Raw genomic sequence first — 17,560 nt, 5'->3', positions numbered from 1 at the left:
TTAACTAAAATTCATACGATACATGAATTGGAGTCCAAATGGAAAGTCTTTGACCATGCACAAAAATAAATGTGCTTACTTGCCCTTTCACCTGTAACCTTTCAACCCTTAGTTCTGAAAGGCAAAATGGCAGCGTCCATACCAATTATTGTAAGGATTTTATGCCGTGTGCTTTACTTCACAGAATATTTTGCATAATCTGGTATTTGACAATTATTGTCTATAGTACATCAGATAAGCAAAAGCTTGGACGTCTGCTGCACACACACATCACGAAACAGTGACCGAGCTAAAGTAACGCGTTACCGTCGGCTGTTAAACACTAGCCAGCTACAGCTAGCGGAAGTTACAGAGTTAGCTAGCTAGCAACATACCTAAATACATACCAGTACCTTACTTTATACATTGTGCATATTTTATCTTCACTGTACATCATCCAATGCAACCCCAGTAATATGTTTCACATAGAACCATAGTCTATGAAAATGTATCAGCATCATTGTCTTGTGTACAGTACACTGTATTTCCAAATTTCACACTTGACTGGCAGAGTTAAATTAAGGTTAGGTAAAAAAATAAATAACTGACAGTCACTGTGTTTCCAGGTGTGCAGTCCAGCCTGTCGGTGCACTGCAGCCTGATACCCCCAGTGATGCAGTGGAGGCTCTTGCCACCGACAGAGCAAAGGTATGGAGATTAGAGTTTGAATTTCTTCTCTGTGCACTCTGCTGTATTTTCTAAGGGATGGTTCCTCGGAACCAGATTAAGCCTACCCCTGGTTCCTGCACTAAAAAGCATGCTCAATGGAGTGTAATTTAAATACTGTTAATCCATCCATATCTGTGACCATTGACTACCTCTCCTATCTCTAGAGTACATAGAGCGCTATGGACAAGTCCAGTGTGGTCTGACTACAGGAGGAACCACAAAGGAGGGATCCCCCCTTCAGAAGACACACACAACCTACATTGTAAGTGTAACAGAGATGGTTCTGTAATCTTGCCTGAAACCTGGATACTCTCTGAGCTATTGTTTAGGCTTTGGGGAGTGCACAGATGATCAGAGGATGTCTACCATGATGCGGTCTGCTTTGTATTAGGCTATGTAACGCCATATTATTATTATTATTGTTATTATATTCTCAGACAGACGTGACTGCAACCTCTAATCACTATTTCTGTTTTGTTTTGATCAGAGATGAGACAAGATATTTGGGAACCCCCATCCAATTTGCCGAGACCCCAACGTCATCATCCACTATCAGGTTTGGTCTCTCACATTGACTTATGGAATGTACACACACACACACAATCATTATGAGAGATGGAAAATTAGATGGCATTTCCTTTGATTTTGTGAGGTTGATTTTAACAAGCTATTCAATGTTATGTTTGGTAAGCAATGGACCATTGTCTTTCTGCAAAATGTGAAGCTGCTGCAACAGTTTATCAGTCCATATACCAAGATTGAACTCTTTGGCCTGAATGCCAAGCATCACATCTGGAGGAAACCTGGCACCATCCCTACAGTGAAGCATGGTGGGGGCAGCATCATGTTGTGGGTATGTTTTTCGGCAGCGGGGACAAGGAGACTATTCAGGATCGAGGCAAAGATGAACGGCGCAAAGTACAGAGAGATCCTTAATGAAAACCTGCTCCAGAGCGCTCAGGACCTCAGACTGGGGTGAAGTTTCACCTTCAAACAGGACTACGACCCTAAGCACACAGCCAAGACAACGCAGGAGTGGCTTCTGGACAAGTCTCTGAATGTCCTTGAGTGGCCCAGTCAGAGCCCGGATTTAAACCTGATCGAACATCTCTGGAGAGACCTGAAAATAGCTGTGCAACGACGCGCCCATCCAACCTGACAGAGCTTGAGAGGATCCGTACCGTACCCAAGAAGACTCTAGGCTGTAATCACAGTCAAAGGTGCTTTAACAAAGTACAGAGTAAAGGGTCTGAATAGTTATGTAAATGTGATATTCTTTTAAATAAATTTGCAAAAATTTCCCCAAACATGTTTTTGCTTTGTCGTTATTGGGTGTTGATTGTGTGTAGATTGATGAAGAAAAAAAAACATTTAGTCCATTTTAGAATAAGGCTGTAACCGAACAAAATTTGGAAAATGTCAAGGGGTCTGAATGCTTTCCGAAGGCAATGTTTGTGTTCAATTTATGTCATGTGAAAACAATTCTATGAATGAATCTGAATCAACCGTGATGATTTCAGCAGGTGTTATCTACATTTTGCGTTGGACTTGTAACCGAAAGGTTGCAAGATCGAAACCCCGAGCTGACAAGGTGAAAATCTGTCGTTCTGCCCCCGTCATTGAAAATAACAATTTGTTCTTTACTGACTTGCCTAGTTAAAAAAAGGTAAAAAATATATATATAAAAGAAAAATGCTTGCTGGTTTCATCGAAATAAGTTGTCTTTGATTAAATGAATTTACACAGTTGACACAGCCAAGAATCTGAGAGGCTGCCAATAGGTGTTTTAGTGATGAAAACCTTTCTGCATAAAGTAACATCTGGTTCAAGACCAACACTTTTTGTGAGGTTTGAGGTAACCAAAGTGGCACATTTATATTGTTATTGTACATTTGTATCCAGGAGTGTCAGAAACAGAAAAAGTAACTCAATCAGGCGATTGCCGTTGCTAGAGACCAGGTTAAGTTCAGCCTCTGTGACGCTGGAGCAGTACAAACATATCTATCCTACCCTGCCTTTCTAAAGTCTTCGAAAGCCAAGTTAACAGATCCCCGACCATTTCCAATCCCACCGTACCTTCTCCGCTATTAGCATATCGATTGCGCAACCAGGGGTGGAAAGACCTTGGATCATTGTTACTCTAACTTCCGCGACGCATATAAGGCCCTGCCCCGCCCCCCTTTCGGAAAAGCTGACCACGACTCCATTTTGTTGATCCCTGCCTACAGACAGAAACTAAAACAAGAGGCTCCCACGCTGAGGTCTGTCCAACGCTGGTCCGACCAAGCTGACTCCACACTCCAAGACTGCTTCCATCACGTGGACTGGGAGATGTTTCTTATTGCGTCAGATAACAACATTGACGAATACGCTGATTCGGTGTGCGAGTTCATTAGAACGTGCGTTGAAGATGTCGTTCCCATAGCAACAATTAAAACATTCCCTAACCAGAAACCGTGGATTGATGGCAGCATTCGTGTGAAACTGAAAGCGCGAACCACTGCTTTTAATCAGGGCAAGGTGTCTGGTAACATGACCGAATACAAACAGTGCAGCTATTCCCTCCGCAAGGCTATCAAACAAGCTAAGCGCCAGTACAGAGACAAAGTAGAATCTCAATTCAACGGCTCAGACACAAGAGGCATGTGGCAGGGTCTACAGTCAATCACGGACTACAGGAAGAAATCCAGCCCAGTCACGGACCAGGATGTCTTGCTCCCAGGCAGACTAAATAACTTTTTTGCCCGCTTTGAGGACAATACAGTGCCACTGACACGGCGTGCAACGAAAACATGCGGTCTCTCCTTCACTGCAGCCGAGGTGAGTAAGACATTTAAACGTGTTAACCCTCGCAAGGCTGCAGGCCCAGACGGCATCCCCAGCCGCGCCCTCAGAGCATGCGCAGACCAGCTGGCCGGTGTGTTTACGGACATATTCAATCAATCCCTATACCAGTCTGCTGTTCCCACATGCTTCAAGAGGGCCACCATTGTTCCTGTTCCCAAGAAAGCTAAGGTAACTGAGCTAAACGACTACCGCCCCGTAGCACTCACATCCGTCATCATGAAGTGCTTTGAGAGACTAGTCAAGGACCATATCACCTCCACCCTACCTGACACCCTAGACCCACTCCAATTTGCTTACCGCCCAAATAGGTCCACAGACGATGCAATCTCAACCACACTGCACACTGCCCTAACCCATCTGGACAAGAGGAATACCTATGTGAGAATGCTGTTCATCGACTACAGCTCGGCATTCAACACCATAGTACCCTCCAAGCTCGTCATCAAGCTCGAGACCCTGGGTCTCGACCCCGCCCTGTGCAACTGGGTACTCGACTTCCTGACGGGCCGCCCCCAGGTGGTGAGGGTAGGCAACAACATCTCCTCCCCGCTAATCCTCAACACTGGGGCCCCACAAGGGTGCGTTCTGAGCCCTCTCCTGTACTCCCTGTTCACCCACGACTGCGTGGCCACGCACGCCTCCAACTCAATCATCAAGTTTGCGGACGACACAACAGTGGTAGACTTGATTACCAACAACGACGAGACGGCCTACAGGGAGGAGGTGAGGGCCCTCGGAGTGTGGTGTCAGGAAAATAACCTCACACTCAACGTCAACAAAACTAAGGAGATGATTGTGGACTTCAGGAAACAGCAGAGGGAACACCCCCTTATCCACATCGATGGAACAGTAGTGGAGAGGGTAGCAAGTTTTAAGTTCCTCGGCATACACATCACAGACAAACTGAATTGGTCCACTCACACAGACAGCATCGTGAAGAAGGCGCAGCAGCGCCTCTTCAACCTCAGGAGGCTGAAGAAATTCGGCTTGTCACCAAAAGCACTCACAAACTTCTACAGATGCACAATCGAGAGCATCCTGGCGGGCTGTATCACCGCCTGGTATGGCAACTGCACCGCCCTCAACCGTAAGGCTCTCCAGAGGGTAGTGAGGTCTGCACAACGCATCACCGGGGGCAAACTACCTGCCCTCCAGGACACCTACACCACCCGATGTCACAGGAAGGCCATAAAGATCATCAAGGACATCAACCACCCGAGCCACTGCCTGTTCACCCCGCTATCATCCAGAAGGCGAGGTCAGTACAGGTGCATCAAAGCTGGGACCGAGAGACTGAAAAACAGCTTCTATCTCAAGGCCATCAGACTGTTAAACAGCCACCACTAACACTGAGTGGCTGCTGCCAACACACTGACACTGACTCAACTCCAGCCACTTTAATAATGGGAATTGATGGGAAATGATGTAAATATATCACTAGCCACTTTAAACAATGCTACCTTATATAATGTTACTTACCCTACATTACTCATCTCATATGCATACGTATATACTGTACTCTATATCATCGACTGTATCCTTATGTAATACATGTATCACTAGCCACTTTAAACTATGCCACTTTGTTTACATACTCATCTCATTTGTACATACTGTACTCGATACCATCTACTGTATCTTGCCTATGCTGCTCTGTACCATCACTCATTCATATATCCTTATGTACATATTCTTTATCCCCTTACACTGTGTACAAGACAGTAGTTTTGGAATTGTTAGTTAGATTACTTGTTATTACTGCATTGTCAGAACTAGAAGCACAAGCATTTCGCTACACTCGCATTAACATCTGCTAACCATGTGTATGTGACAAATAAAATTTGATTTGATTTGCTATGCAATCTGGTTTCCGAGCTGGTCATGGGTGCACCTCAGCCACACTCAAGGTCCTAAACGATATCATAACCGCCATCGATAAAAGACAATACTTTGCAGCCGTCTTCATTGACCTGGCCAAGGCTTTCAAATCACCGCATTCTTATCGGCAGACTCAACAGCCTTGGTTTCTCAAATGACTGCCTCGCCTGGTTCACCAACTACTTCACAGATAGAGTTCAGTGTGTCAAATCGGAGGGCCTGTTGTCCGAACCTCTTACAGTCTCTATGGGGGTGCCACAGGGTTCAATTCTCGGGTCGACTCTTTTCTCTGTATATATCAATGATGTTGCTCTTGCTTCTGGTGATTCTCTGATCCACCTCTACGCAGACGACACCATTCTGTATACATCTGGTCCTTCTTTGGACACTGTGTTAACAAACCTCCAATCAAGCTTCAATGCCATACAACACTCCTTCCGTGGCCTCCAACTGCTCTTAAATGCAAGTAAAACTAAATGCATGCTCTTCAGCCGATCGCTGTGGACTTCTCAGGGGGGGACTATTCCAACTCCCATGACGCAGTTGGCTCGACCCCTTAGTATAGGTGGTACAAGTCTAGAAGACCCACAAGACATATTTGACATAGACTAGGGCATATCAGAGGAATCATGGTGAAATTATTTTTTTATTTCGGCTTTCTGGAAGTAGTAGAGCCCTATGTATAAAAGCACTGCCATTTCCTGGTTGCTAAAATTCTAATAGTTTGTCTAATTTCAGTTTGTGATTAAACAACTGCTGTGAAATATATTTTCCTTAACCAAAAATATTGTATTTTCAGCTGTTTGAAGCTGGTGTACAAAAATGAAAGTAAAAGATACAAAAATGAATCTTAAGCACAGAAATATCGCACATAGAACAGAACTACCACTTCTTGGACTTGCTTTCAATGAGACAACAGATCTATATAACACTTCTATGTGAATTTGGTCAGGTAGCCCAAAATCACATATTGCAGATTTAAAACAAGAATATTGTGTTTTATTTGTTTGTTTTCATGGCAACATAGTTTTTTTTTGCTTTTGGGAGTGTGGGAGGGTAGCAGTTGCAATTTTGATAAAGCATCACTGATTCATTCCAGCCTCTTCTCACAGGCTACAACTTAAAATCCAATTAATTTTCCTCACATGCTTTGCAGACAATAGGTAGACTAACAGTGACATGCTTACTTACGGGCCCCTTCCCAACAATGCAGAAAAATAACAAGGAATAACTGTAACAATAACTTTGCTATATCCACGGGGTACCAGTACCGAGTCAATATGCAGAGGTACAAGGTAATTGAAGATATTTTTTATTTAACCCTTAATTAGACAAGTCCGTTAAGAACAAATGTTTATTAACAATGACAGCCTACCCCGGAAAACCCCTAACCACGCTGGACCAATTGTGCGTTGCCCTATGGGACTCCCAATCACGGCTAGTTGTAATACAGCTTGGAATCGAACCAGGGTCTGTAGTGACACCTCTAGCACTGAGATGCAGTGCCTTAGACCGCTGTGCCACTCGGAGATGTGTGTGTATTTATTTATATATATTGGGAGGTAAAGTGACTAGGCAACAGGATGACTGATAAGTGAATTATCAGCTCATGTAAAGTACATGCTACTTACCATATGGACCATTGATGGGATAAATCTGTCTAATCTGCTCAGCTGTATTCAGAGACAAATTGTACAACAAAGAAATTGTAATAAATAAATAAAGACATTGCAAAATCCATTTATTTAATTTCCTTTTTGTCTGTAGTAAATACTTAATCATACAGGTGTCAACATGTTTATTCCCAGGTAATAAGAGCCTGGTTTCTACATGTGTGGATCCACTGGTAATGTATTGCCATTTCCTCTATAGTAGAAATACTTCAGCATATTGCTATTTCTGTCCCATTGTCACCTGGGTGAGACATGCCCACTTGTCCAGTCAAATTCTGAATTCCAAATCACACCCTATCTTTTCAGATATACAGTTGTGTGGAGGGGGGCAAGGTGGCAAATTGGACTCAAGAAAATGTATACATCTCATAGGCCGAGAGGATACTGCAGTACACCAGGGGTGTATTCTCAATACTCTTAACGTGGCTTCCTCGCCACACCTTTCTTCAAATAAACTGATTTGGGAGAGACTTAAGCCATGATGCCTATTCAAATAGGTGAGGTGAGACAAGGAAACAAAGCCACGTTAGACTATCGAGATGCACTGAGCTAATGACATAGCCAGCTTCAGCGGTAGGTTATTTTGCATTACATTTCTATTTCCTCCTGGGTCTGTTCAAAATGGTACTCTATTCCCTACATAGTGCAGTACATTTGACCAGGGCACATAGTGCTCTGGTGAGAAATGGTGCAGTACAGGGAATAGAGTGCCAATAGAGCCCTGGTTCTGCAGTAGGTGACCTTGTGGACCAGGGTCTCCCCCAGTGTTTCCAGAACCTGTTTGTAGTCCTCAAAGTCCGTCTATCTGGCTTACACCACTCCAGCAGACGCTTGGCATGGTGATCTTAGGCTTGTGTGAGGCTGTTTGGCCATGGAAACCCATTTCTTTAAGCTCCCAACAAACATTCATGCTGATGTTGCTTTCAGAGGCAGTTTGGAACTCTATAGTGTGTTGCAACAGAGGACAGACATTATCTTCACGCTACAGCACTTGCCGGTCCCGTTCTGTGAGCTTGTGTGGCTTACCACTTCGCGGCTCAGCAGTTGTTGCTCCCAGACGTTTCCACTCCACAATAACAGCACTCACAGTTGACCTGGGCAGTTCTAGCTGAGCAGAAATTTGACTTACTGACTTGTTGGAAAGGTGGCATCCTATGACGGTGCCACGTTGAAAGTCACTGAGTTCTTCAGTACAGGCCATTCTACTGACAATGTTTGGGCGGGGTTGTGGCAGCTAAAATAAAGCTATTCCGACGAACAAACTGGAGGCAAAACTAGTAATGAAATGTCAATTAATTGAAGAAAACGTTTTTTATTAGGTATTCAAATTCCTCGACGGCCACTCTTCAGACAAAATACCTGAAAAAAAAGAGCACACAGTGAAAAACACATTTAAGATATTCACTTATTTTCTTCGTGTGTTCATACACGCCTGCATCTTAAATATAGCTTTCTGATTATGGTTAAATTAAATAATTGCGCAGTCGTTTTTGTTAAAAAAAAATTAAAAAAAACCTAGCAGTATTTCTTTCGACGTTACTCACCTCAGAACAAATCCAGGAATGAACTGGAAGGGGAGGGCCTTGGTATTTATACCCTGTGACGTATTTGACGTCATACGCGTCTTCCAGCATGCATTTTCTGGGTTTTTCATGGTAACAACATTGAGTTTTTGGTCGACGCGCTGTTGTAGAACACCTTCATTAATTAAAGAGTGTTCTATCTGTGTCTTCATTGTCCATTAGGACAGAAAGATTACGCTGCACGTTTTGTACATTCTCTTTTCAATTTACCTCACATCCCAAGTCTATTGTTGCATATCTAAACAAAGTTGAACGAGTATCAGTGCTAACTCACAAAATATGGTGCTTGTATTGAGTTATAATATCACATTTGGGAATAATTATAATTATAATATTTCTACAAAATGGCTGCGATGCAAATCGGGTAGACTGCCACACCAGCGGACACAATCAAAACCTTGCGTTTAATTTAAAATAATACAATTAATAAATAAATAAAATTCATAAAATAAATTAATTGAAGTCCAAAAGGAGAGTCTTTGGCCATGCACAACAATAAATAATGTGCTACTTGTTCTTTCACCTGTAACCTTTCAACCCTCAGTTGTGAAAGGCAAAATGGCAGCGTCCATACCAGGCATTTGAAGGATTTTATGTCGTGTCTATCCTTTACTTTTACTTACTTTTCGGCAGAATAAGGTATTTGACAATTATTTTCTATAGTGCGTCAGATAAGCGAAAGCTAGGACTTCCGCTGCACACATACGTTACAGATTATCAGATCTTGAAACAGTGACCGAGCTAACGTTACGGTCGGTTAATGAACACAGTGAAGTTACAGCTTTAGCTAGCAACATAGTGAACTACATACCAGTACCTGACTTTGTGTACTGCGTATGCATATTGCATCTTCACTGTACATCATCCAATGCAACCCCCTTAATATGTTTCACATAGAACCATAGTCTATGCAAATGTATCAGCTTCGTTGTCTTGTGTACTGAACAGTACACTGTATTTGCAAGTTTTGCACTTGATGACTTGACTGACAGTCACTCTATTTGTTTGGTTTCTAGCTTCCAAAGAGGTTACCTGTCAGGCGTTGGACCCAGGCTGTGTTTCCAAGTGTGAAGTCCAGCCTCTCTCTGTGCACTGCAGCCTAACCTGAAATCTCCAGTGATGCTTTGGCAGTGGAGACTAACTGTTACAAGGACAGACCATGGGGCTACCTGGAGAGCGAAGGTATGGAGATTAGAGATTGTATGTATTTTCTATGTACTCTGCTGTTTTCTAAGGGATGGTTCCTCGGACCCAGACTAAGCCTGTTCCTGCACTAGAAAGCATGCTCAGTGGAGTGTAATTAATTACTGTTAATCCATCCATATGTGATCATTGACTGTCTGTCTACCTCTCCTATCTCTAGAGTACATAGAGCACTATGGAACCAGTCCAGTGTGGTCTAACTACAGGAGGAACCAGAAAGGAGGGATTCCCCCTCAGAAGAAACGCAATACCTGCATTGTAGGTGTAACAGCGGTGGTTCTGTAACCTTGCCTGAGACCTGGAGACTTGTGGCAGCTCTCCAAGCTATTGTCTAGGCTTTTTTGGAGAGTGCACAGATATTCAGAGGATGTCTACCATGATGCTGTCTGCTCTGTGTTAGGCTATGTAACTCCATATTATTATTATTATATTCTCCACCAGACAGTCACACGAGTTCGTACTGTTAGGTGACCTAAACTGGGATATGCTTAACACTCCGGCCGTCCTACAATCTAAGCTTGATGCCCTCAATCTCACACAAATGATCAAGGAACCTATCAGGTACAACCCCAAATCTGTAAACATGGGCACCCTCATAGATATCATCCTGACCAACCTGCCCTCTAAATACACCTCTGCTGTCTTCAACCAGGATCTCAGCGATCACTGCCTCATTGCCTGCGTCCGTAATGGTCCGCGGTCAAATGACCACCCCTCTTCACTGTCAAACGCTCCGTAAAACACTTCAGCGAGCAGGCCTTTCTAATCGACCTGGCCTGGGTATCCTGGAAGGATATTGACCTCATCCCGTCAGTAGAGGATGACTGGTTATTCTTTAAAAGTGCTTCCCTCACCATCTTAAATAATCATGCCCCGTTCAAAAAATGTAGAACTAAGAACAGGTATAGCCCTTGGTTCACTCCAGACCTGACTGCCTTCAACCAGCATAAAAACATCCTGTGGCATACTGCATTAGCATCGAATAGCCCCCGCGATATGCAACTTTTTAGGGAAGTTAAGAACCAATATACACAGTCAGTTAGGAAAGCAAAGGCTAGCTTTTTCAAACAGAAATTTGCATCCTGTAGCACAAAATCTAAAACATTTTGGGACACTGTAAAGTCCATGGAGAATAAGAGTACCTCCTCCCAGCTGCCCACTGCACTGAGGCTAGGAAAGACTGTCACCTCCGATAAATCCACGATAATCGAGAATTTCAATTAGCATTTTTCTACGGCTGGCCATGCTTTCCACCTGGCTGCCCCCCCGCTTCTCCTTCACCCAAAATCCAGATGTTCTGAAAGAACTGCAAAATCTGGACCCCAACAAATCAGCTCAGCTAGACAATCTTGACCCTCTCTTCCTCAAGGTCCTAAACGATATCATAACCACCATCAATAAAAGACAGTAATGTGCAGCCATCTTCATCGACCTGGCCAAGGCTTTCGACTCTGTCAATCACCACAGCCTTGGTTTCTCTAATGACTGCCTCGCCTGGTTCACCAACTACTTCACAGATAGAGTTCAGTGTGTCAAATCGGAGGGCCTGTTGTCTGAACCTCTGGCAGTCTCTATGGGGTGCCACAGGGTTCAATTCTCGGGCCGACTATTTTCTCTGTATATATCAATGATGTTGCTCTTGCTTCTGGTGATTCTCTGATCCACCTCTACGCGACGACGCCATTCAGTATACTTCTGGCCCTTCTTTGGACACTGTGTTAACAAACCTCCAGACGAGCTTCAATGCCATACAACACTCCTTCCGTGGTCTCCAACTGCTCTTAAATGCTAGTAAAACTAAATGCATGCTTTTCAACCGATCGCTGCCCACACCCTCCCGCCCGACTAGCATCACTACTCTGGATGGTTCTGACTTAGATATGTGGACAACTACAAATACCTAGGTGTCTGGTTAGACGGTAAACTCTCCTTCCAGACATTAAGCATCTCCAATCCAAAATTAAATCTTGAATCGGCTTCCTATTTCGCAACAAAGCCTCCTTCACTCATGCTGCTAAACATACCCTCGTAAAATTGACTATCCTACCTAGAGGTAGACCGATTATGATTTTTCAACGCCGATACAGATTATTGGAGGACCAAAAAAAGCAGATACCGAATAATCGGCCGTTTTTTTTTTTTTTTTTTTTGTAATATTGACAATTACAACAATACTGTATGAACACTTATTTTAACTTAATATAATACATCAATAAAAATCAATTTAGCCTCAAATAAATAATGAAACATGTTCAATTTGGTTTAAATAATGCAAAAACAAAGTGTTGGAGAAGTAAAAGTGCAATATGTGCCATATAAAAAAAGCTAACGTTTGAGTTCCTAGCTCAGAACATATGAAAGTTGGTGGTTCCTTTTAACATGAGACTTCAATATTCCAAGGTAAGAGGTTTTAGGTTGGAGTTAATAGTATTTATAGGACTATTTCTCTCTATACCATTTGTATTTCATATACCTTTGACTATTGGATGTTCTTATAGGCACTATAATATTGCCAGTGTAACAGTATAGCTTCCGTCCCTCTCCTCGCCCCTACTTGGGCTCGAACCAGGAACACATCGACAACAGCCACACTCGAAGCAGCGTTACCGATCGCTCCACAAAAGCCGCTTCCCTTGCAGGGCAAGGGGAATAACTACTCCAAGTCTCAGAGCGAGTGATGTTTGAAACGCTATTAGCGCACACCCAGCTAACTAGGTAGCCATTTCACATCAGTTACACCAGCCATTAGGCTGATTGGCTTGAAGTCATAAACAGCGCTGTGCTTGCGAAGAGCTGCTGGCAAAACGCACGAAAGTGCTGTTTGAATGAATGCTTACGAGCCTACTGCTGCCTACCATCGCTCAGGCAGACTGCTCTATCAAATCATAGACTTAATTATAACATAACACACAGAAATACGAGCCTTTGGTCATTAATATGGTCGAATCCGGAAACTATCATTTCGAAAACAAAACGTTTATTATTTTAGTGAAATACGGAACCGTTCGGTATTATATCTAACGGGTGGCATCCCTAAGTCTAAATATTCTTGTTACATTGCACAACCTTCAATGTTATGTCATCATTACGTCAAATTCTGGCAAATTAGTTCGCAATGAGCCAGGCTGCCCAAACTGTTGCATACAGTTTCTGCGTGCAATGAACGCAAGAGAAATTACACAATTTCACCTGGTTAATATTGCCTGCTAACCTGGATTTCTTGCAGGTTTAAAAATATATACTTCTGTGTATTGATTTTAAGAAAGGCATTGGTGTTTATGGTTAGGTACAGTCGTCCAACGATTGTGATTTTTTCGCAAATGCGCTTTTGTTAAATTATCCCCCAGCGTTGCATCGATTATATGCAACACAGGACACGCTAGATAAACAATTAATATCATCAACCATGTGTAGTTATAACTAGTGATTATGATTGATTGATTTTTACAAGATAAGTTTAATGCTAGCTAGCAACTTACCTTGGCTTCTACTGCATTCGCGTAACAGGCAGTCTCCTCGTGGAGTGCAATGAGGCAGGTGGTTATAGCGTTGGACTAGTTAACTGAAAGGTTGCAAGATTGGATCTCCCGAGCTGACAATGTGAAAATCTGTCGTTCTGCCCCTGAACAAGGCAACAATCTAATTTGCTCTCACAGTGCCATCTGTTTTGCCCCCAAAGCCCCATATACTACCCACCACTGTGACCTGTATGCTCTCGTTGGCTGGCCCTAGCTTCCCCCGGGGCGGCAGGGTAGCCTAGTGGTTAGAGCGTTGGACTAGTAACCGGAAGGTTGCGAGTTCAAACCCCCGAGCTGACAAGGTACAAATCTGTCGTTCTGCCCCTGAACAGGCAGTTAACCCACTGTTCCCAGGCCGTCATTGAAAATAAGAATTTGTTCTTAACTGACTTGCCTGGTTAAATAAAGGTAAAATAAAAAAATAAAAAAATATTCACCAAACCCACTGGCTCCAGGTCATCTATAGTCTTTGCTAGGTAAAGCCCTGCCAGCTCACTGGTCACCATAGCAACACACACCCGTAGCACGCCCTCCAGCAGGTATATTTCACTGGTCACCCCCAAAGCCATCTCCTTCTTTGGCCGCCAGCAGTTCTCTGCTGCCAATGACTGGAACGAATTGCAAAAATCACTGAAGCTGGAGTCTTATATCTCCCTCACTAACTTTAAGCATCAGCTGTCAGAGCAGCTTACCGATCACTGCACCTGTACACAGCCCACCTAACTACCTCATCCCCATATTGTTATTTATTTTTTGCTCTTTTGCACCCCAGTATCTCTACTTGCACATCACCTGTACTTCTATCACTCCAGTGTTAATGCTAAATTGTAATTATTTCTCCACTATAGCCTATTTATTGCCCTACCTCCTTAATCTTACATTTGCACACACTGTATGTAGATTTTTCTATTGTTATCGACTGTTTGTTTGTTTATCCCATGTGTAACTGTGTTGTTTGTGTTGCACTGCTTTGCTTTGCTTTGTCTTGGCCAGGTCGCAGTTGTAAATGAGAACTTGTTCTCAATTGGCCTACCAGGTTAAATAAAGGTGGGAAAAGAAAGACAAAACCCTCATCACTATTTCTGTTTTGTTTTCTTCAGAGGAGACACGATATGTGGGAACCCTTGTCCAATTTGTTGAGACACCATCATCCACTATCAGGTTTGGTCTCTCACATTTAGTCATGGCATATATATATACACAATCATGAGAGATGTAAAATTAGATGGTATAACCTTTGATTTAACAAGCTATTCAATGTTATGTTTGGTAAGCAATGGACCAGTCTTTCTGCAGAATGTGAAGCTGCTGCAAAATTTTATAAGCCCATATACAGGCGTTGTGTATGACCCCACGCGGACAGGTAAGATGGTTTTATTTATGTAATGTGAATACAATTCTATGAATGAGTCTGAATCAACCATGCTGAATTCAGCAAGTGTTATCTAAATGCTTGCTGGTTTCATCAAAATAAGTTGTCTTTGATTTGATGAATTTACACAGTTGACACAGCCAAGAATCTGAAAGGCTGCCAATAGGTGTTTTAGTGATGAAAACCTTTCTGCATAAAGTAACATCTGGTTCAAGACCAACACTTTTTGTGAGGTTTGAGGTAACCAAAGTGGCACATTTATATTGTTATTCTACATTTTTATCCAGGAGAGTCAGAAACAGAAAAATTAACTCAAATCAGGCAATTGGCACTGCAAGAGACCATGGTAAGTTCAGCCTCTGACTAAGGAGCAGAATGCTACAGCAGTACAGTAATGAAGAATTACATTTTTTTGTGACCAGTGCAGCGGTTCAACAATGCCACCAAAAGAGAAACTGCAGTTCCCTACAGTACATAAATATTGTCCATATTTCCAGGGCTGCTACCCTTCCAGGTTCCTCATGTGGACTTCTCAGGGGAGAACTATTCCAACTCCCATGACGCAGTTGGCTCGGCCCCTCCTCCCCCCATCATGACCCCTTGGTACAGGTGGTACCACACCATACAGCCAGACGAGACTGAAGTGGCTCAAGACAAGAAGACCAACGAGGCCCATTTGACATGGACTAGGGCCTATCAAAGGAATCATGGTGAAATTCTTTTTTTGTGATATCATTTGGGCTTTCTGGAAGTAGTAGAGCAAGTTTTAAAGATGCACTATGCAGAAATCACTCCACCATTTCCTGGTTGCTAAAATTCTAATAGTTTGTCTAATTTCAGTTTGTGACAAAACAAGCAAGTATAGTGTAAAGAATCATTATACCATCTAAACTGCAGTGTGAAATCTTTTCCATAACCAAAAATATTGAATTTTCAGGTGGTGTACAAAAACAAGACGCTAAAAGTAAACTTAAGCATAGAAATAGCGCTCAGAACATATTACTGCTTCTTGAACTTGCTTTCAACGAGTGACAGATCTACAACTCATATTTCTGTGAATTTGGTCGGGTCGCACTAAAAGTTCTAGAATATTGTTTATGGCAATATTGCTTTTGGGAGAGTTTTGCTAAAACATGTCACAGATCAGATTCATTCCAGACACTTTTCACGGGCTACAACTAAAAATCAAATTGTATTTGTCACATACTTTGTAAACAACCAGTGTAGACTAACAGTGAAATGCTTACATCTACTTTGTGCATGACACAAGTCATTTTTCCAATAATTGTTTACAGACAGATTGTATCACAATTCCAGTGGGTCAGAAGTTTACATACACTAAGTTGACTGTGCCTTTGAACAGCTTGGAAAATTCCAACAAATTATGTCATGGCTTTAGAAGCTTCTGATAGGCAAATTTACATAATTGTAGTCAATTGGAGGTGTACCTGTAGATGTATTTCAAGGCCTACCTTCAAACTCAGTGCCTCTGCTTGACATCATGGGGAAATCAGCCAAGACCTCTGAAAAAAAATGTAAACCCCCACAAGTCTGGCTCATCCTTGGGAGCAATTTCCAAACCACGTTCATCTGTACAAACAATAGTACACAAGTATCATGGGACCACACAGCCATCATACCGCTCAGGAAGGACACGCGTTCTGTCTCCTAGAGATGAATGTACTTTGGTGCGAAAAATACAAATCAATCCCAGAACAACAGCAAAGGACCTTGAGAAAATGCTGGAGGAAACAGGTACAAAAGTATCAATAGCCACAGTAAAACGAGTCCTACATCGACATAACCTGAAAGGCCGCTCAGCAAGGAAGAAGCCAATGCTCAAAAACTGCCATAAAAATACCAGACTACAGTTTGCAACTGCACATGGGGACAAAGATCGTACTTTTTGGAGAAATGTCCTCTGGTCTAATGAAACAAAAATAACTGTTTAGCCATAATGATCATCATGTTTGGAGGAAAAAGGGGGAGGCTTGCAAGACGAAGAACACAATCTCAACCGTGAAGCACGGGGGTGGCAGCATCATGTTTGGGGGTGCTTTGCTGCAGGAGGGACTGGCTCAATTTACAAAATAGATGGCATCATGAGGGAGGAAAATTGTGGAAATATTGAAGCAACATCTCAAGACGTCAGTCAGGAAATGGGTCTTCCAAATGGACAATGACCCAAGCACACTTCCAAAGTTGTGGCAAAATGGCTTAAGGACAACATAGTCAGTGTTGGAGTGGCCATCACAAAGCCCTGACCTCAATCCTATAGAAAATTTGTGGGCAGAACTGAAAGTGTGTGAGCAAGGAGGCCTATAAATCTGACTCAGTTACACCAGCTCTGTTAGGAGGAATGGGCCAAAATTCACCCACCTTATGGAAGGCTACCTGAAATGTTTGACTTGGGTCAAACAATTTAAAGGCAATGCTACCAAATACTAATTGAGTGAGTGTATGTAAACTCTGACCCACTGGGAATGTGATGAAAGAAATAAAAGCTGAAATCACTATTATTGACATTTCACATTAAAATAAAGTGGTGATCCTAACTGGCTTAAGACAGGGAATTTTTACTAGTATTAAATGTCAGGAATTGTGAAAATGAGTTTAAATGTATTTGGCTAAGGTGTATGGAAACTTCCTACTTCTACTGTGTGTAGAGGTAAAGTGACTACAACAGGATGACTGATAAGTGAATAATCAGCTCATGTACATGAGAAATCTGTCTAATCTGTTCTACATCTATGCTCAATGTTTAATATTTAGAGACAA

The 17,560-nt window shown here is 42.6% G+C and overlaps 1 protein-coding gene and 1 long non-coding RNA gene across 2 annotated transcripts; both read left to right on the top strand.

Moving 5' to 3' along the window:
* Positions 1-551: 551 nt before the first annotated feature.
* Positions 552-2,015, top strand: LOC139391738 (uncharacterized). The gene is made up of 4 exons (XR_011629605.1): positions 552-687; positions 873-970; positions 1,196-1,264; positions 1,433-2,015. It is a non-coding gene; the product is annotated as an uncharacterized lncRNA (long non-coding RNA).
* A 7,798-nt stretch (positions 2,016-9,813) lies between these two features.
* LOC139391915 (small ribosomal subunit protein mS40-like) lies at positions 9,814-15,636 on the top strand (the record flags this gene model as incomplete). Its single annotated transcript, XM_071139526.1, has 4 exons — positions 9,814-9,871; positions 10,053-10,175; positions 14,949-15,128; positions 15,280-15,636. Coding segments are annotated over 4 exons (594 nt in total), but the record flags the coding sequence as incomplete, so codon positions are not given.
* Positions 15,637-17,560: the final 1,924 nt, after the last annotated feature.

Source organism: Oncorhynchus clarkii, chromosome 32 (assembly GCF_045791955.1).
Source record: "Oncorhynchus clarkii lewisi isolate Uvic-CL-2024 chromosome 32, UVic_Ocla_1.0, whole genome shotgun sequence".
NCBI lineage: Eukaryota > Metazoa > Chordata > Actinopteri > Salmoniformes > Salmonidae > Oncorhynchus > Oncorhynchus clarkii.
The sequence above is the reverse complement of the archived record's forward strand: the minus strand, read 5'-3'. Positions and strand labels throughout refer to the sequence as shown.